Below are 20,881 nucleotides of genomic sequence, written 5' to 3'. Positions count from 1 at the left end.
GGCACTGCCTTGGCTGCCCTCTGAAGAATTCGTTTCCACTGATGACTATTGACCCCAGAGATGCAGTCCGACAAGATGGTGGGTACAAAGTCTTACATATGTTGAGTCAACAGAGGTGACCCTGACCAACTGGGGGTATTTCATAATTGAAGCATATCAGGGAGACACTGTAACGCCCTCCCCGCTCCCTACCCTGAAAACCTAACACTGATAATAAAGATTTCATATTGATCACAGGACATGATACAACCTACACAAACACACTGCACTTTCAGTAGGACAAGTCATGATTTCTTTTGGTGGTCATCACCACAGCAGGGTACCATGCAGGTGGATAGCTTAGTGAATGCATTCATTAGTTAATAGCTCAAAGGGTTAGCTCTTTTATGTACAGAATAAGGAAACTTCATTAGGAATGGCCACAGTCTCAGCAAAACTCAGCTCTAAATGTGCAAACACTTTGCAGCCTTGCTATTAACAAGATGACATGGATTGTAAGAATACATTTGACAAGCTGCAGTAAGACCCAAGAGATTGTCTGTTATCTCTGCAAAGGTGCCCCACAGTGGCACATGCAAGAACTTCGTAGGAATCGTGTCACACATCCCCACAACAAACTGACACATTAAAGACACAGAGGTCTCCTTCCCGTGGTAGTGGTAGAGGAGCAATTTTCGGGGGTAAAGATGGCTGCTCCATCCCAGACTAAGCAAGACCCTTCCCTCTGCCCAAGCTCCAAATTCTCTGTTAGCACAGACCCTGATTGAGTTAGTGGGTGTGAGATGAGGAGTGCGGGGGTGGGGGGTGTAGGCAGCCAGCTGGAGGGCGACGTGCTTGTACAGCTGGGGGCAGCTAAGAGTGGGGCTCAACCACGACACTGACGACAGAACACACAGAGAATGACACAGGGGAGATCTGGCAATTTTCAGGCTAAAACGACCAATTCTATGGCAAACTCAAAGGTTCAAGTTTCTGATAAGGTGTCATTGCCAAACCTCCGCCTCACCTTGACACTCACTCTCACACAGTGTCAGCCGCAGTAGTTCAACTGCTCTCATTGCAGCACACTAGGGCAGGGTATTCTTTTTTTAAAGTATAATATTACATCTAGCTACATGGATCTGTAGAGATATTTACAACTGGCCTCTCTGCCCTTCCTCTGCACTCTGAAGACTTCCTGAGCATTTCTGCCAGATACATCTTAAAACCTTCTTTTTTTGTCCCCACTCCTCCAATCTATCTGTATGATCTTCTCCCAAATGAACTGCTTGCCTCCTGCAGGGCTCAAAGGCACTCCTGGGTCCTGGAAACCCAAATCCAAATCAATCAACCAATGTTTAGGCCCCAGGAAGCAAGGCTTTCAATAGCCATGATGGGAGCTTCAGATGTGAGGTCATTGCTCTCCCCACAAACCTGATTTCTCTGTGAGGGGTGTCCAAAAAGAAAGAGGCTATCTTTGATATTCCAGCAGCAATTTTCTTGTTTTTAGCTGTCTCATAAGATTTGTGTGTGTGTATGTGTGTGTTTGTGTGTGGATATGAGGGTAAACGTGTGATTTTGCGTGTGAACTTACGTATGTGTGGCTGTATGTGTTTGTGCATATCTGTGTGTATATATGTATATGCTGCTGAAGGTGAGTGCCCATGTGTGTATACATGTATGTGTTACTGTGTAGGTCTCTGTGGGTGTGTTAGGATGCTATATTTGTATGCTGTGTGTATAGAAAAGAAGAAGAGACAAGCTGAGCTGATCGAGGTAGTCAGCCCCTGAGGGCTCCTTTGCACTTCTCTCCTTGGTCAGCCCTCTCACCCCTCTGATTATTCTTTCCCTGGAGGGGGTGGAAGTAGGGAGCTCTGGACTACAAATCCAAATCCAAGGCTGAAGTGCAATTAACAACCATCCCAGGATGGGCTACCAAAGTGCCCTTTGGTTCTTTGCCTCCAACTGCTAGCAGCCAATCCCCTGAGCCGTTTCCTCATACCACCCACCTGCTTGCAGCTGGCTCCACCCTGACACGTTTCAGACTTACAAGGTGATTATAATAAAAGGATGAATCATAAAGGCTATATACAACCTCCTCTCCAGCTCTTTAGCTCTCCCATCCCATTGTGTACATCATATTTTTGTTCTTACTGCATCTTCAAGGCTTCCCCACCCCAACCCCTACCTTTGTTACTGCCAAACACGTCCTTCCAGGACAAAGCAAAATCTCTGAACTCCCATCCTAGCCCATGATCGAGCATTTCCTACCTCAAGGCACTAAATTATCTCTTCCTGGGACTACATTCACTTCTTCTGCATCTTCCGTCCAGGAGACAGCACAGATGGGTGGAGGGACGAGGAGAAGAGTGGATGGGGACCGGGAGACACCGCTCCCTGGAACAAGGGAATTGGAAAGAAATGGTCAGTTAAGTAGCCCGGCCAAATACGGCCCCCCTTATGTGGGAACAGGCCAAGGGAATTCTGGTGGTTCAAGAAGAGCCACCAAAAAGGAATGCATATGCTTTCACACGTATTTCCTTTCACACCTATTCAAATCAGATAAATAAACAGAGTTATGCACACATGCACTTATACACATGCATGCAGAATACACCCATGTGTGTACACACAAGCACACACATACGTAAGTCGTAAGTTTACACACTCTTTCATAGGGGTGCACACATGCACACACATGTGCATCTACATGTTTTTATATATACAATCTTATACACACCAATATAGATTTACACTGATGTACATAGAACTATACAGCTTCTCAAGTGGTTGTATGTGCACGCAGAACTACCTTGATGCAGACACACACCCAGGTATACACAGAAACACAAATATAGGAACACGGTTAAAAGCGTAGGTGGCTGAGGGGCTGCAGTAGAGGCTCTGCCTATGGAGGAAGGAGGAACATAAGCTGGGTGCTTGGCAAATCTTGCTCCCCCACCTCCTCTGTCAGTGAAATGGGGCTGCTTGGCAAATTGGCATGCAGGCTACTGCCCACTTCCCTTAGGAGCCCCATCGGGTGAGCAGTGCCTATGTTCAATGTGCTCGGTTCACACTCATTGGCTGGTCACTGGTCTCTTTCTGCAGAGATGCTCCAGGTGCTGTAGGATGAGGTCTGATGCCTGGCACATAAGCAGAACCTGATGGAGCACCCCCCTTTTGTAAAAGGGAGGAGAGACAGGGGAGCACCTCAGCTGACAGAGTTATGAGGACAAGAAGAAGGAAGAGCAAGTGGGGTGGCTCCACCACTCACTGGATGCATGTCCTCAAGTGTGGTACATAAATTCCATTTTTTCCCCCTCAGAACACTGGGGACAATGTACTTTGCCTTCCCTGGCTCACAGGACTCTTGTGAGGGTTCAACAATGGGATGTGTGGGTAAGCTCCTTGACACTTACTATGCACTTGACAAACAGAAAGAATCAGTATACTGATTCACAACAGCTATTCTAGATCAGATGGTGAACTTTCCAAACCCTAGTCTTCATTCACCAAGTGCTTGCACTGTGTCTAGTGATCAACTCAGCATGTGACCTAGACAGATGTATTGAGTCCCCATTGTCAAACATTCTGAAGCAGAAATATACGCAAGAGAAGTTCCAATCCCTCCAAAGATGCTGCCTCAATCTGAGTAATCTCCAACCCAACATCATTCACCCTCTGCGAGCTCCTGCTGGGAACATGCTCTCTCATTTACCCTGACATTTCACTCAGCACCCCTACCCATCCACCCACATTCCATTCCCAACCCCGCACCACAACACCACACTCAAAATACAACAGAAAAAATAGTGGGGGAGGGCTTCCCTGGTGGCGCAGTGGTTGAGAGCCCGCCTGCCGATGCAGGGGATGCGGGTTTGTGCCCCGGTCCGGGAAGATCCCACATGCCGCGGAGCGGCTGGGCCCGTGAGCCATGGCCGCTGAGCCTGCGCGTCTGGAGCCTGTGCTCCGCAACGGGAGAGGCCACAACAGTGAGAGGCCCGCGTACCGCAAGAAAAAAACAAAAATAGTGGGGGGAAGGCACTTTCAAAATCCCCCAAGTTCCCCAAAGCCAACCACCTGCATTTGCAAGAGATGGCTAGCCCTTCCCCAACCCAGTCCTGTAAAACCCTAAGCAGAGGGTGAGCAAGGACCATAATCCCTAGGAGGGAAAAAAAAAAAAAAAAAACAGAAGAAAAAAGTAATGAAAAAGAAAACTCAACACTTTAGTGGGACAGAAAAGCCCCCAGAAATGTTTTTGTGTACAGGGCTTGGATCCTTTCTGTCCCCCAGTCTGGCTCCTCTCTGTTTTCTAAACATTTCCATTTCCAGGGGGCTTTTCTGTGCTTATTAGGTGTTAGAAGGCTTTGAAAACGTATAGTATTCGGAAGAAAAGGGAAATCAATGTGCTATTTACCTCCAACTCCACCTCAATCCCTTTACTTCCAGCCAGAACACAACCTTTCCAACTACTCCCCACCTCATGTTTGTAAAGAGAAAGGTGGAACTGATTCAACTGCCCAAATAACCACAAAGTAAAACGAAAAAAGAAAAGAAGGTAAAACGGAACCAAAAGGAACTATGAAAGGAGCATAGTGTCACTCTGGGACACTATGGAACTAATACATATGGTACACCCAGTAAACAATGTTGAACACCACAAAAGCAAGAGGGAAGAGGAGCCGGGAGCACCGGTCGACCTTAGGGATGTAGTCAGGGTGAAAGAGCTTGGAAGAGAACCCTTTACTGAAGGAGCACCCAGGGCTTGGGGGGGAACTGTCATCAGACTCCGAGTTAGTGTTCTTGTCTGGATCAAAGCCCATAACATTACCATAAAGGCTCCAGGTACTGTCAACATTATACTTGAGTTGCCTCTCAAGGTCAAGGTAGCCACTCTCAACTCTGACGTCATCAGGCAAGCTACAAATGTCATGAAGGGTGCTATGGGTCTCATCAAGGGTGTTATGGATCTCTTCAAGGTTGTAGTTTGCTTCTTGCACACACCTCTGGCTGTGGACAAGCAGATGCTTCCTACTGAGGCCATGGTCTTGGCTCTCATCGGAGTTGGAGCTCTCTTCAGGATCTTCTGGGTCACAGGTCTCAGCACGGCCATGGGCCTCTGCACAGTTGCGGATTTCAGTAGGAATAACACTGTCATCAATATCAATATCATTAATGCAAATGCCATAGCTGGGCACGGCCTGCTCTGAGGTGGATGGGAGGTCACTCAGGCTTTCTGCAGTGGCCAGCCAGGACTGGTCCGAGAGAGAAGACAGTGAGCTGAGGCTTTCTGAGGAGGCCAGAGGTGCCTGCTCTGAGATGGAGGCTAGAGAGCCGAGGCTTTCTGGGCTTGCTAGGCCAGCCCACACCCGTCTGGAGGGAGGAGAGCCATTTTCATCTTCTATGTGCAACTGGTCATCCTTTAAGGAGACAGTGGATAGACTCATGAGGTCGAATGCTGCATGTACAATCACTTTTAGGGAGTGTGGGGGGGGGACTTTCCTCATGAGCACTTGTAACATGACTGATGGGCTCTTCCACTGAGAAAGCCACCTCTTCTTCCTGGGGTCTCTTGTGCGCAAGGTGCCGAGGAACAGGACCGAGAGGCTGTTAGCATGCAAGGGAAGTTCATGGCTCTTGCTGCCCCTCTGGGGCAGCTGCTCCCTCTGGAGTGCTGTGTAGTGGACAGAGGCAAGACCTCCTCAGGCAGGTGGGGGTAAGTTCCCTGTAAAGGAGGGACGTTAACGTACTGCCAGCAGCAAAATGCTCAGCATGGCTTTCGGAGTCAAAAGAGCAAAGGAAGGAGGGTTAGGTCAGCCTCTCTGGTGTCTCTTCCTTTCAGCTTCCCTGTGTTCCCTTTCCCTCTGGCTCCATTGCCTGCCACTGGAGGCATGCTAAGTAGACTGGATTTGAAGCCCAAAGGTCTTGGGAAATCTATAGCTCTGCCACTTATGACCTTGGACAATGACTCAACCTATAAAGGAGTAATGATAAATTGTTCTACTTCTTTCTTACCTGGAGTGCGTGTGTGTGTGCATGTGCGTGTGTGTGTGTGCATGCATGTGTGCGCATGTGTGTGTTGTATGAGGATTAAAGGAGCTAAGAAATTTGAAAGGGTCAAGTGCTAATCTTAGGTTTAAGAAGTGCTCAAGGAAAGCAGATTGTCAGTCAAAAAGCCAAACCTGCATCGCCTCTTGGTAGCGGTAGCGGGTCATGACTCTTTGGGCTCTTCTGAGTTGCCTCTGAGAGCGCTGAGGTCCTCTTCGGCTGTAGAAAACATAGTTGATGTAGACATATTCTAGCAAGGACAGGAACACAAAGAAGAAGCATACGACCATATAGATGTCAATGGCCTTGATACAGGAAAATTGGGGGAGTTTATTCCGCAGATGTGAGTTGATGGCATTCAGGATGAGCATTGAAGTCAAACCTATAAACAACATAGCACAGGGTTAGTCCCCTCAGGTGGCTGAAGTTCTTGGCAAGCCATCAGACCCACACCCCACTGGAAGGGAGCAAAGGCCATCTCTGAGATTGAGAGGGCCCTCAGCAAAAGGCCTTCAGCTTACCAGGCTTAGGGCCCTGGCTCAATTGCTATCTTTGCTTCTCCTCCCCCATCCTTACACCCAACCTGTACTTCAATAGTTTAGTGATTTCCCATTGCTCTTAGGATCAAGTCAAAAATCTCCAGCCATGGTTTCATAGTGATTTACATGTCCAGCCCCGTTTTGCCCTATGATGGTCCTTTCCCCCTTTGCCTGCTAGTATGTAAGCTTTCCTGTAGTCCATCCCTCAGAAAGTTTTGTGACCCCTAAAATATCACATAAATATAAAGGTTTAGCCTAGTGTGTGCTTCTAAAGAAGGAGGCTGAAAAGTCTGCCCCAAAGATGGTGAAGGAGAAAGCAGACGAGGGTCTGGGATACACAGACATTCTGCAGAGTGGGACCAAATAAATTTGGGAGCTGATCTCTTTAGGCCCCTCCTTAGTACTGCTCAAAAGCCTTTGATGCTCCCCATTGCTTATACATGAAGTTCCAACTGCTTAAAATGGAATTTCATGTTCTTCCCAAGTCAGCCCAAGCTGCCTTTCTGCTACTCTCCCCACTTCCCCAGCTTGTGCTCCAGGCACCCTCCTGGAAGTCCTCAAAACCCAGTTTGAGCAATACTTTCTTGGTGCAGTTTTAGCCGATAAGATCTGGGTCATTACCTGGGTCATTTCCTCCTCTGGACTCTGATAGCATTTGTCTCAGCATTCCATTAGACACTTGCCAGGAGCAGCTCATCTAGAAGCCCTCTGCTGCCTAATTGGGCATTTTGATATGTTGCTTAATCAATGTTTATTGTGTTGCATTTCTGATCTAAATTTGTGACTTGTCCATTCATTTATGTATCCAGCAAATAATGAATTCTGGTACTTTGGACCCAACATACCAAGATCCCAACCCTGATGTTTTTTTCACATCTGTCTCCAATGTTGGTCTCTCTGCTGTGGATTGGCTGGGCACCTGTAGTGTGCCTGTTAGGTCCCATCTTGTTTCCTTGCCTGTGCAGTCACACACTGTTCCTTACTTTCAACTTTTTTCTGAGCAAGACAACCCAAGTTCCTTCCTGGGATGGGAACAGGACCTACCTACTGTCACCCTGGCTGCAGAGGATTCATAGTTCATCCAAAATGATATCCAGGAAACAACAGTGGTGAGGACAGTAGGCCAATAGATCTGCACAAGGTAGCTGGTGACTTCCCTCTTGACCAGGAACCTCACTATCAGGCGCACATAGGAACCTGGCAGGTAGACATACTGGTATTAGGGTGGTAGGGGTGAGGGGATTTTCCGAGTGAAGTACACGATGGGGGGGAAACCAATGGCCAGTTCAGCCTCTAATATTACAGTCTGGGCAGTATGTAGACCTGACCCCATTTGCTGCCTTAAGGCCAGTGACAATGGCATGTGTCAGCAGGCCCATATGGCGTAGCAAGTCTGCTATCTCTTCCTTCCTTCCTCACTTTCTCCATGTCAACTGAAGTTGAAATGGGAAAGACATGAGATATTTCAAAGCTACAACAGATGGAAGGGGAGAGGCTGGCCCTGGAAGGAGGCCTGTGGAGTGTCAAACCTGGCCAACTGCTTCCACACACATTTCCTCATTGGCAGAGGGTAAGCCATTGGGACTTTATGAAGGGGGCTTTGGAAGGTATCCAGAACAAGAAGGGAATAGGAAAGAAGGAAGAAGAGAGTCTAGAGGTCAAAGGCAGAGGTCACCAGGAATTTCCTAGGGTACAAAAGAGACAGGAGATAGGAGAGAAGGAGGGGGTCAGACCCACCTGTGTAGAAAAACACCTCTTTGCTAGTCATCGTCTTTCCTAGGAAACTGAACTGAGGGATGTGCAGCTTCTCAGTACCCTGGATGGCATTCCCATTGCCTTCCCAGTATAATAGGATGTCTTCAACTGTGTAGCCATCTAGGAGGGGGAAGGAAACAGAATTAATCTCAGAAAGCAGGCATAGGCAGATTTCACACCAGAGGAGCTTGTGAAAACCAAAGGGTAGTTGGAACCTGCAATATTGGGGTACCTTTGTGTTTTGTGGGTCTGAGCATAAGGAAGGGGGTCACATGGAAAGAGAACTCTCAGTTTGAAGTTTCTTATGCAGGAAGGAAAGCACAGCAAAGAGATATGCTCCTACCCATTAGCTTGTGCACAATTTTCCCATAGCTAGGCACATTTCCCTATGGGACTCTTTATAGCCTAAAGGCCACCTTCTCCCTGATACCATATGTATATATACCCCTCTCTGTCTGTCTTTCTGTCTCTATCTATCTATCTATCTATCTATCTATCTATCTATCTATCTATCATCTATCTACCTGGGAGAGAGAGAAATGGGGGAGGGAGGGAGTAGGGGAGATATGCAGGCCCTCTCACTGTCAAGTTTGCCTTTGGCTTCATCACGGCCCCAATGCTGGGTAGGGAAAAAAGGGGCCTTGGGAGACATACGTACAGCTCTCCACCTCCAGCTTGCAGGTCTGCTTGTCCAGAGGGAATTTTTGCAGATTCATGGAACAAGCTGCTGTGGTGGTGAGCCTGCAAAGGAAAAGCAAAAGGAACAGAAAAGTGAGTCAAGCCCAGGCAAGTAACTGTTCCTGAGAAGACTGAAGGGGTGGGGTGGGGAGAGGCACCCCAAGGACTGACCCACCTAACACCTTCCCACACTGGCCACATTAGAGCTGGGTCCTCCTTCCCTCCCTTTCTTCTTTCCTTCTTTCTCCTCCCCCACCCTGCCCCCGCCCCGCACGCTTCCTTCCCTCCTAGAGGAAAGATGAGTTGCAGTTGTGTAAGGAGGAGAGAGGGAATTTGTATGTGACAGACACCCAAAAGTCTGGTAGGACTTACACAGATGACAACAGATACATGGCATGTCAGGAAGCCTCAGGGTGTCAGAATGGGAAGGGTCCTTGAGGAAACTGAATGCAGAGGCAGAAAGAGGACTTTCTTGCTGAAGGAGCAGCAAAGCTGTCAGGAGGAAACCGCTACACTGAAGCAGCTGAAACACCAGATCTGTTGTGGAGTGCCTGTGTGTGGTGTGTGGGTACCGATGTGGGCAGTGGCCCCGGCCTACCTTTGGCCATGGGAGCTGTTCCGGCAGCAATCCCATCTCTGTGCATTGCTTATGAGGGTACTGGGGCTTAGCAAAATGCCCAGACACTGGAGTCAGAGAACAACAAAGCTTACAGGGAACAGTGTCTGGGTCCATGGGAAAGTGGATGGAGAAAGAAGAGGGAAACAAAGGGATTCAGCAAGAGAACCGCAGAGAAAGAGCTGTACCCTAGTAGCTCCCTCTTGGAGACATTTTCTGAGCTAAATTTATGTCTCATGCTTGTCTTAAGAGACTTTTTGTAAGAGATGAGGCTGTGCGGAGGGCTTTGGTGACTGTCTGCTATGCTATAAATAGGCCAGTGGGGAGCTCCAGTGTGCACACATTCTGTTTGTACAAAGCCATAGGCAATATACGCACACTGCGCACCCTTGGGGCCCCTGCATGTTGCATATATGATCAATGGCAGAGACCAGTCCCCCTCCTTCACTGCATGGGAGAGAAAAGACACAAATAAATAACAGAATATACATTCAATGCTAAGGCAAAGGGAGAGCTCTTCCAGTTGAGAGTATCAAAGATGATTTCTTGACAAAGAGGGCATTTGAATTAGGGATTGAAGGATAGGAAAGCTTCAGACTCGTGGAAAGAGGAACGGGTCATTCCAGACAGAAGCAACAGCATAAGGCAAGGTGTGGGGACAGGACAGCCAAGGATGGCTGTGGGAAACTCTGAAGGTTCCACTTTGACTACTGAGTGAGGGGGCAGTGAAAGAGAGATTTGGAAAGCAGTGGGCTCCTCTGTGTGTTCCTTGGAGTGTGTTCATGGGATAATTAGTGGGAAGAAGGTAGGCTGTCATGGTGACCCCCAGGTCCCTGGGGGAACTCACCGGATGCCATACCGCACCGTTCCATCTGGCTGAAGCTGAAACACGCGATTTTCTACAGTCACATCATGCACAAAAGCATCCTTGCTATTTAGAAAGTAGCAGTCAGGGACCCACAACTTCTCAAGCATCTGATAGTCCAGGGTCAGGTTCAGATTGGTCTCATAGTATGCTAAACGTGGATCTTTCCAGGTCTGATGAAAAAACATTGTAATAGTATAGTCCTGAGGAAAGAAAGGTAAATCCTAGTTGTAAGTGAGGTTGCCCAGCTTTCTGTCCTCAGTGTTTGTGTGTATGCAGGTGTATGAAATACATCCTAAATATAGATGCGTAACGAAACATATGTAAGAGTGTTCAATGTTACGAATAATAAAATGAGCCCCATAAAATTAAAATTCAGGTTAAGAAATAGAATATTCCCAATAACTATCAATCTTCAACGTGTCTCTTGCAGAACATATTTCCCACACCTCCCAGCAGTAACCATTATCTTAGATTTTAATGATAATAATCCCTTGCTTTTTCTATTTTTTCTCTATGTTTTCTTAAGTTTTATTGTCTATGTATTTCTAAGAAACATATTGCTTAGTTGGACTTATTTAAAATTTTTTTCTGAATGGAATCACACTACGCATTCATAAGTTGCTTCTTTCACTCAACATTATGTTTGTGTGTTTGCTCAGGTCGATGTGTGTAATTAAAATTTGTTCACTTGCATTGCTGGATACTATTCCCTTATATGAATATACTATGTGTATTATTATGTGATGACACCATACACATCAAAATCACAATGAAATAAAAACTATAAAGCAAAAGTTCCAGTTTATACCCCTATAAAGTGCAGATAAGAGCTCCCAATGCTCCTGCCTTACCAACATTGGTACTGTCTGACTTTTGACTTTTTGCTAGTCTGGTGGATATGTAATGGGTTCTCACTGTGGTCTTATTTTGCATTTCACTGATTAATAATAAAGTCAAGCATCTTTTCATAAGTTTATCTGCTACTTGGTTTTCTTCACAAAAGTGAAGTTCTTGTTTAAATTTTCTGATCATTTTTCTATTGCTTTAAAAATATTCTTCTCACTCTCACTCTGTGAGAGTGACATGGACTTATATACACTACCAAACGTAAAATAGATACCTAGTGGGAAGCAGCCTTATAGCCTAGGGAGATCAGCTCTGTGCTCTGTGACCACCTAGAGGGGTGGGATAGGGAAGGTGGGAGGGAGGGAGACCCAAGAGGGAAGAGATATGGGGATATATGTATATGTATAACTGATTCACTTTGTTATAAAGCAGAAACTAACACACCATTGTACAGCAGTTATACTCCAATAAAGATGTTAAAAAATAAAAATATTCTTATTAATTCACAGGAATTATGTGTATTTTCAATACCAGTCCTTTGTGTTGCAAATATTTTAGTCCAATCTGAACTATCCTTTCAAACTTGTCATGCTCACTTTGCTTTTTTATTTTGCAAAACAGAAGTGCCAGAAGTTTTGGCTAAAGAGAATATTAATATAGTTTAGTTACCAGTATTTATTTTTATAGTTTGTGTTTTCTGTGTCTTTTTTAAAAAGTCCTTACCTATCTCAAAGACACTAAAAGAATATCCTATATTATATTTTAAAACCATCATAAGCCTTTCACTTTAATGTCTGTAATACATCTAGATTTATTTATTTTTAATTTCAGGTGGCTGTAGTTTCCAAAACCTACTGTGCCCTCCATGTGGCCTCTGCTGCAGGTCAGAACAACAGGCTTATGACCCTGCTCCTTGTCTCATGGCTGGAGCTGACACACTTACCATAGTCATTTCTGAGATCTGTTCAATACTGGAGACATAGATAGATACACCCACTGGCACAGGGGCACCTACAATACAGGAAGACACTATTACATGCAGTGTAGGAAAAAGGGTAAAACATGGACTCAGGAGCCAGACTGCCTGAAGTTTGAACCCCATTTTGGCACTTACTAGCTATGTGACCTTGAATAAGCTACCTAACCTCTCTGAGCTTAGTTTCCTCATGAGTAAAATGGGGATAATGATAGCACTTATCTCATAGTTAATGCAACCCAAGCACTTAGAGTAGGGCCTGGCTCACAATATGCTGAAAAGAAAGAGTCAGGCCAAAATGAAGAAAAAAATAAGGCAATGAAGCACTCTTTTTCTAAACGTTTTCTTGATAAAAAACTTAAGAGAAATGAGCCCCAAAACAAGATTTGTGGTGTGCATGAGCATATTTGTGTGAGTTCATGTGAATGTGTCCATGTGGGAACGAATGTGTGTTTTTGTGTGAATGAATGCGTGAGCTGTGTGCATGAGTGTATGTGAGCATGTTCACATACCTGAGTAAATCTGTGCATGTATTCATGTGCAGGTGAATGTGTCAGTGTGCACATGAGTGTATTTGAGCATGTTTGTATGCTTGAGTGTGTTGTGTGGGAGTGAATTATGAGTTAATGTGTTTGTGTGATCATGTATGAGAGAATGTGTGACTGTGTGAGTGTATGTGAGCTTGTTAATGTGCAAGGGAATGTGTGAACATGGGTGTGTTTGTAACCTTGTTTGTATGTGTGTGAGTGAATTTGTGAGTGTTTTCATGTATGTGAGCATGTTTCTGTATAAGTGAATGTGTGAGCACATTTCTAGGTGAATGAATGCATCAGCATGTGTGTGTATTTGAGTGTATTGTGTGGGAGTGAATATGTAGGTTATTTGCGTGAGGCTGTTCACTTAGTGTATCTGTGAGCATGTCCATGTGTAAGTGAATGCATGATTATGTTTGTGTGTGTAAAGTTGTGTTTGGGTGTATGTATGTGTGAGTGAGCAAGTTCATTGTATGAATATATGAATGTATTTGTGTGTGTGACCTTGTTCACATGCAAGTGATAAGTGTGATAAATGATTATACTTCTATACTCACACCCATCACACTTATAACTGTGAGTGTGTAAGTGTGGGTGTATGTAAGCATGTTTATGTGCTTGAGAAAATCTGTGAACTTGTCCATGTGTGTGTGGCTGAATGTGTATGTTTGAGTGAGTGTGTGATCATGCTGATGTGCAAGTGAACCCATGAGCATATCCATATGTGTTAGCATGTCACTATACAGGTATGAGTGAATGTGTGAGCATGTTCAGGTGCGTGTGTTTCTGAGTTGGCAAATATGTAGACATGTTTGTATATGTGTGCATGTGTGAGTGAACATGTGGGTATCTTCATGTGTGTGAATGACAAAGCATGTGTGAGTGTGTGTGTCTATGTGTGTGAGTGAATTTGTGTTTGTATATCTGAGGATGTTTGTGTGCAAGTATAAGTGAATGCATGAGCATGTGGATGTATGTGGGTGTGTTTGAATGAATTTGTGTTTGTGTATGTGAGCACGTTTGTGTGAGAATGAATGTATGAACATGTTCATGTGTGTATGCAAATGTGTGAGCATGTGTGTTAGAGTATGTGAGGGTGTATATGTGTGTGAGTGAATTTGTGTGTTCATGTGAGTGAGTACATGGGTGAGGGTGTTTGTGTGTGTTAATATGTAACTGTGATTGAATTTGTGCATGTACATGTGCATGTGTGCGTGTGTGTGTGTGTGTGTGTGTGTGTGTGTGTCTGTCTGTCTGTCTGTCTGTTTCTGCCTCCTGGCTTTCTTTTTCAGGACTAGGTGTTAGTGCTGCCCATTCAAATGTGATAATGGATGTGCAAATATGTACTAGACTATAAAGTACTGTGGAAAAATACATTTTAGTTGTTTCCTCATTGACTCAAAACTCTTCACCGGGCCTCACAGCTAAGCCATTATTCTATGTGTATTACATCACATAGCTGTTATGGAAACACGTGTGACGCTTCCAATTCAGCCTGCTGGCTTCACTGCAGGCTGGCTGCCTAGAAGCTGAGCTGCAAAGTGCTATTGGGAATTCACGTATGAATGGCAGCTGAGAAGTAAATGGGCCTCTGTGTGAAGGCATAGCATTCACAGCTATTGTGAATGATCGCTATGTAGTGACAGGGGTTTCTAGAAAGGCAGTTTTTTTATTACAGCCTTTCAGGCTCCCCACATGCGTTTAGATGAGGATGGAGTTTGTGTTACGCAGGCAACAAGCCCCAGAAGGGCCAGGCAGTCATCCCCTCAACTACCTCACTCTAGTGTCAAACTTATAATCCTAGACCATTCTGTGTCATTCAGGCAATCCAATCACTTACAGCAGAATCCTGGGGACCCGAACCCTAAAGTGCCAGGGCTCAGCTTTGTCCAAGATTCCCAGTTGAAGAGGCAAGTGGGAACTGAAGTGCAGTCCACATTCCCCTCACCAAGGCATGAGTCTTGGTCCAGGACTGTGGCCTGGAGGAAGGAGACCTGGGATCTTTTTCTAATTTATCCACCTAAATTAGGAGGGAATACCTTATGTGCTAGTAGTGGTCAGAACAAGAGCTTAGCTAAGATATCCCACATCCTTACAAGGATAACAGAGGGGAACAAGATGCTTCCAGGTAAGGTATCTAAATGCTATCTCGGGGATGATGGCCTCTGTCCCATATCCCATCGCTGTCCTTCCTGATGGGCTCAGGAAGGCAGAAAAAGTGGAAGGGGGTAATCACTTCCCTCCCTCTTGGAAACTTTGCTACCCAACTCTACTTCCTCCCTCGCATCCATCAGAGTACCAGAGGAAGAGGAGGTAAATGAAGGAATGATGAAGATGTCCCATTTATTCCTTCACTCCACACCTATGTCATACCAGGTGATGGGCTAAGCAAAGGCCTTAGGGACCTGCCTTTTGCAGCACGTGCTCAGAAAGAAGCAGCTTTGTTAACTTTCCCTGGTCCCTCCTCCTCCTCTTCATCCTCCTCTTCTCAAGGAAGGAATGTCTCCCATTTGAACCCAACCACAGTTAGGTCATGTCTCTGCATGTGGGGGGCGTGTGTGCCTGCGTGTTAAGCTCTGAAACTCTACTTCACTTCAGACACAGAGGGAAATTTGATTCTGTGTCTAGTGGGAGTCATGGACTACCCCAACTCTAAACCCCCTGGCACAGCTCTCCAATTGACTGCCTCCCCCCAACCCAATAAAACAGCCCCAGACTTAGAGTCTGTAGTTCCTCCTTCTGTCTAAATGCTAGAAGGTCCTGCATTGTCCTTGCTCTCCCACCTTCATCTACTGTTTGGCCAAACTGGGGACCCAGCTATTCCCATACTCCCCAGGTCTGCATGCCCATAAAGCTTAGGTAACCCAGGAGGTTAGGCATCAGGTGTAAACAAATCCAAGTTAGCTCAAAAAATGTTGGTGAGGTGCCTTGGAGATACCATGGGCCAGCCACACCTGACAATCCCCAGAGGGTGGTCCTTGCCCCTGTTTTGTCCCCATAGCCCCGGATGCCTGCAGAGATGGCAACCTGAAGCAGCGAGGAGAACGTGCTTGATATACTTGAATGGCTGTTGGTTAGCCTTTGCTGAGAAACAGGAAAACAATGAATTGAGAAAATGTAACAGCTACACCCTTGACACCCACTGTTGCTTGGTGCAACTGGTCTAAAACCAGTGTCATGCAATGGAGTGCTGCTGGCTGTGCCCTAACACCTGAATTTCTATAATGAAAGAACTTACCTTCTGCCCTCTCCACTCCAGCCTCCCACTCCCCAGTGCACACTCACCTTGGATCCAGGGACAGCACGGCCTTCTGCCCTCACACTCGGAGGAAGCAAAGGAGCCAATGGGATACCAGTCAAATGTCCAACCTCCAAACCTTAGGGCATAGGGCGATCAACTTGGTTTTCAAGGGGGCTCCCTAAGCAAATCACAGAGCCCCCCAGTGGTCTAGCACAAAGGCAAGTGCTAACAGCTGTGTGCCCTTTAGGGTGGAGGCTTTGTGTATTCAGAAGACCTCTATTCATAGGTACAAATGTGAATATTAGCATTTATTAACCCTTTAGATTGGGTGTCTAGTTCTACCACCTGCAGGAAGGAGAGTGCTTTCTCTGACTTAGCCGCCCTACTTTTTAGCTCTTTCTCTGTTTCCTCTGAGCCAAAATGTGACTAATGTCTATTTAATGCACCCTTCCTCTTGTCTGTCCTTGGTCTGGGTTTCTTGGGTGTCCCCTCAGCCAGAGAATGCTATTCCTGTTCTGTGGGGTCAGGGAAGGTTGCCTGTTACTTTAAAGCTGTGTGATGGAAGCCAGTCACCCTTTCCAAAGCCAGGGGTAGGGGTAGGTGAGGCTAGGCAGAAATAAGAGGAGAAATTGATGTATTGGCTTCCTGGAGGTTTGTATTTCAGTTTCCTTGTCATTTCTCACCTTTGTGTTTAAGATCTGAGTGCTAGGCTAAGGAGTTTAGATTTTATTTTGCAGTTAAATAAAGCCATCAAAAGTTCCTGAGGTGGTTAGGTGGGATTAATAAAGATCATGCTGACTGCAGTGGGTTGAATAAACTGAACTTGGTAGGAGCTGAAGTCTTGGGGAGGGGGAGCAGAAGCAGAAGTGCCTGGGACCCAGGTGGGTGAAGTAAACTAGGCAGAGAAGTCCATGCCCTTAGTTATAAGCCAGCTGAATGGGGTAAGTGCCCAGGGTGCAAAGAATGTGTTCACAGGTGGAACACGTGTCCTCCCCATAGATGAAGCAGAAAACTCTAGCATGAGAAGCACACCTGGTGTGATTAGTGCTTCTCCAGCCACCCCAGGGAGTGTGCTTCAGGCTCCGTGCCACTGTAAAGGAGTGTGGAGGGGGCAGAGGCCTCTTGCATTAGAAGGCGGAGAAATGGGAGAAATTCCAGGGGCAGAGTGAAAGGTCTGTGGGTTGGGGGCCTGGGAGTGCTCTGCTACAGGTCTCTGCAGGGTCGAGAAGGTGGGGTTTGGAGAGGCACAAGTGTCCGGTCTAGAGGACTGCTCCTGGTCAGCTCACTGGGTGGGGCTGGCTTGTTGTATCTCAGCTCTAGTATCTGGATGTGTCTTACCTCCAAAATTGGGCCTCAGACGGACATCATATTTCGACAGCACCCTGTCCAAAATCTTGTGAACCATAGCTTCATTTGCACAATTTTTGCTGAAAGAGAAGTCATTGGTAAATATTGGTCATCAGTGAATGCCACACTGCTTCTCAGAAAACAAACAACAAAGAGCACCCTAAGCATCAACTTGCCAGGGCCTTCCCTCCTGCACACATGCAGACATATACAGTCATACATGTACACGTCTCTCCCCGCTCCCCTCCATCCCTGCAGTGAGTCAGCCAGAAGCACAGCAGCGACGCAGACTCCTCTTCCCCCCTCCTCCTCCCCAGCTTTTATCCAAAGGGTGGGGCCTCAAGACTGGATTCTTGTTACCAGGCAGAATTGGGGGGATGGGGGGAAACTGTAGGGGAAGTGGAGAGAAGAGGGTGTGGGCAGGTGTGAGCCCTCACATAATGTATTACTTCAGCCCCCTAAGGAGCCCCACTTTACCATCAGCCTGGATGCAGCTTTCCAGGTTGGTGGGAGTCCTCTTTCTGGGGGCACCTGATTGCCCCAGGAAAGGTCATCTTTCACCCTCAGTACTCCCATGAGCTGATCCCACCAGTCTATGTTCTCTAGCTCAGTCACATTTCCCCTACCTAGGCTAAGGCCAGCATTTTGTTGTCACGTCTATGTGAATCTTGTTTTTGTACACCTCTAAGACTTGGCATATTACATATGACACAGAGAGACAGCCTTGCTCATGTAGCAGAGTTTTATGACCCTCATCAATCATCATTTTTGATTCTTGGGGTTCAGGGCTGTCCTCAAAAACACATGTATTCTTGGAGCAGGCATCTCTTTGGCTAAGCATGTGCTTCCAGCCTAGACATGTCTTGGGTGAGCACATGTAAATGGACCCAGCGCAACCCCGCAGAGAGCTGGCCTTTCCAGAAGTCTCTGATGTGCCCTCCCAATTCACCTAGTCCTTCATGGGGGGCTCTTTTCCCCAAAAGGGGCTTGTGAATGAGAATAGGCCCTGGGCATCACTATGACTCTTAGGATCTTTGATGCATTGACTATGGAATGTCAGCCTCTGCAAATCTCTCTCTCGTGTGTGTGTGTGTGTGTGTGTGTGTGTGTGTGTGTGTGTGTGTGTGTTCACTAGCGCAGTTTGGTATGTTGGGTTGAGGACATTGCAGAGCTGTCTGCTGGAACCTTGCCCAACTATGCCCCCTTTTCCTAATACATGTTCATTTCTGGTTTGCCATTTAAAAAATTATTCTCAATCATCTTTAAAAAAAATCTCATCATCTTTAATGACAAAATTTCAAAGTGTGCACATGAATGATTCCTGAATTAAAGCAACGCATTTCTGCCTGTTTAGGACCACACACATTATCCATATGCCAGCACTCAGGATCTGTGGCCAACACAAATACACATTTCCATGTGATCTACATGTAAAGGCTGACTGTTTAACATTTCTTCAGTTATTTGCAGACCCAAACAAACTTGAAATCAAACAGCTAATCTTCAAATGTTTTCACAGGAAGCAAGTACAAAAATGCACCCATCTCAGGCCACAAGGTTATATGCTATACAGCCGCCGATCGCACTGTCTGGGCTACGATGAGGTTGAGTCAATAATTTCTATCTGCAGCATCGGAAAAGGTCCCTCACTGCTCAACACACGCATTCAGGAACACACGCACGCACCTCATGGAATAGAAAAAAAATCCGGACTCAAACAGGTGTCTCTACTGTCTATGTTTTGTGAATTTCTCATCACCCTGTACCCCCTTCCCCCAATCCTACAGGTGCCAAAGGACGTGACTGGGAAAAGCTACTAGGGGCCTTGGTCCCCGGGGGATGGATGGCAGACCTTGGGGTGAGAGCATCTTCCCCCCCCCCACCCCCTGGGGCTGCAGTTTGGGCACACGCGGGGCTCTGTCAGGTCAGGCGCCGCAGTAACAGGTGGGCTGAAGCACAGGGCCCCCCGCGGCCCTCACTCCCATCCCACCAACCTCCAGGGACCTATAGGCAGGGCCCGCACGCCAGGGCTCGGCGAGCCCGGGTCCAAGTCTTCCCCAGCCCGCTCCGTCCAAGAGGTCCGAGGCTGCCTATCCTCTCCTGTCACCGCCATGCCCAGGCTGGCGGCTCCCGCTTACCAGTTGAAGAGGTCCAGGACGACATCGGGCACGGTGGAGGAGAGCTCGAAGAAGTGGAACTTCGGGGTGGGATTGAGGTCGTTGCCCTCCGCGAGCCAGGTTCTGATGAGCAGCAGAAGCACAGCGGCTCGCAGCATCCCACGGATGCCCATGGCTACGGCACTACGGGGGTCGGAGGGCGCGAGAGACTGCCGTCAGCCGCCGGGGAAAGGGACGGGGTGTGGGCAGTGCGGGGAGAGAGGGAGCTGGGGGGTCGCTAGGAGTCGCCTCTAAGGAGACAGTAGCGAGAGTATGGGGAGCAGGGAGCGCGGGGTTCGGACCGGAGCCCAGAACCCAGGGGGAGCAGTCCTCCAGTACCTCTGCCCGACGCAGCGCCCTCAGGACGCGCCCAGCAGGTGCGAGGTGCGCTCCGTCTGCGGCCGCTCCAGGCTGCGACTGGGCACCCAGCCTGGCGCCCGGCTGGCTCCGCCCACTCCGACGGTAGCACTGGCAGAACCAATCCGGCAGGTGCCAGGAGCCGCACAAAAAAGGCGCGCGCTCTTGCCTCCGCCCGCAGCCAGCGCACCGCCCGCTCCCCGCCCCTTCAGACCTCTGCAGTCGTCCCCCTGCTAGCAACAGACACAGACAGGGGCGGGGCCGGCCCGGGGGAGGGGGAGGGGAATCGGCTGCAGGGGGGCTGGGCATGCATCCGCACCTAGGGCACCCGGTGGGTCCTGCTCTTTCTCTCTGCAAAAATGCAAAATGTGCGTTTCTTTTGGAAGACCGTGTGCCCAGGAGTTTGTTTTTTGTGGTGAGGGAGTGAGGTAATTAGACTGCCCTGCAGGGAACTGGAAGGGTTCACCAACTGGGATCACGCTGAGATGTGACTGTCCCATAGCCAGGGCTGACACCGTGGAAGGGGAAGAAGGCAAAGACCAGTGTTTCAGATATTCAAGGGAGTTAGTCCCTGGAGAGCAGGCAACTCTAATGCTCCTGCATTTTGGGCCCATCATGTGGAAAAGCCTGGAATTTTAGCTATTCTTTCCACTACCTCAAACACTCTCCTATGAAACAAAAGGATCTCAGAGGATAGGGAAATTCCTTCACCCAATCCCCTCTGTCCTTCCCTTCTCAGATCCTTGACAAATGAAGTTCAGAAAGATGTCCTTCAGAGAACATGGGCCAGATGGGCAATCGATAAATAGATCTCAGTCACGTTCACCAATGCTGAATTTCCTAAGGCATGCCACTGAGAAGGGTTTCAATGAAAATGAATTTTAGGTTCACTCTTGGTTAGCTAAAACATTTACACAGTATTTGGTGAAGTGAGTTGGGACT

General features: G+C 47.3%; 1 protein-coding gene across 1 annotated transcript; it reads right to left on the bottom strand.

Moving 5' to 3' along the window:
- Positions 1 to 4,598: 4,598 nt before the first annotated feature.
- GABRQ (gamma-aminobutyric acid type A receptor subunit theta) lies at positions 4,599 to 19,716 on the bottom strand (the record flags this gene model as incomplete). The annotated part of the gene is given in 10 exon segments (XM_082864343.1): positions 4,599 to 5,472; positions 5,474 to 5,565; positions 6,162 to 6,409; positions 7,611 to 7,763; positions 8,304 to 8,441; positions 8,980 to 9,062; positions 10,463 to 10,683; positions 12,273 to 12,340; positions 17,418 to 17,506; positions 19,565 to 19,716. Coding segments are annotated over 10 exon segments (2,118 nt in total).
- Between the last annotated feature and the right edge of the window lie 1,165 nt (positions 19,717 to 20,881).

Source organism: Leucopleurus acutus (assembly GCF_964270905.1).
Source record: "Leucopleurus acutus genome assembly, chromosome: X".
Classification (NCBI taxonomy): Eukaryota; Metazoa; Chordata; class Mammalia; order Artiodactyla; family Delphinidae; genus Leucopleurus; species Leucopleurus acutus.
Note: the sequence above shows the minus strand (reverse complement) of the source record. Positions and strands in the feature narration are given on the sequence as shown.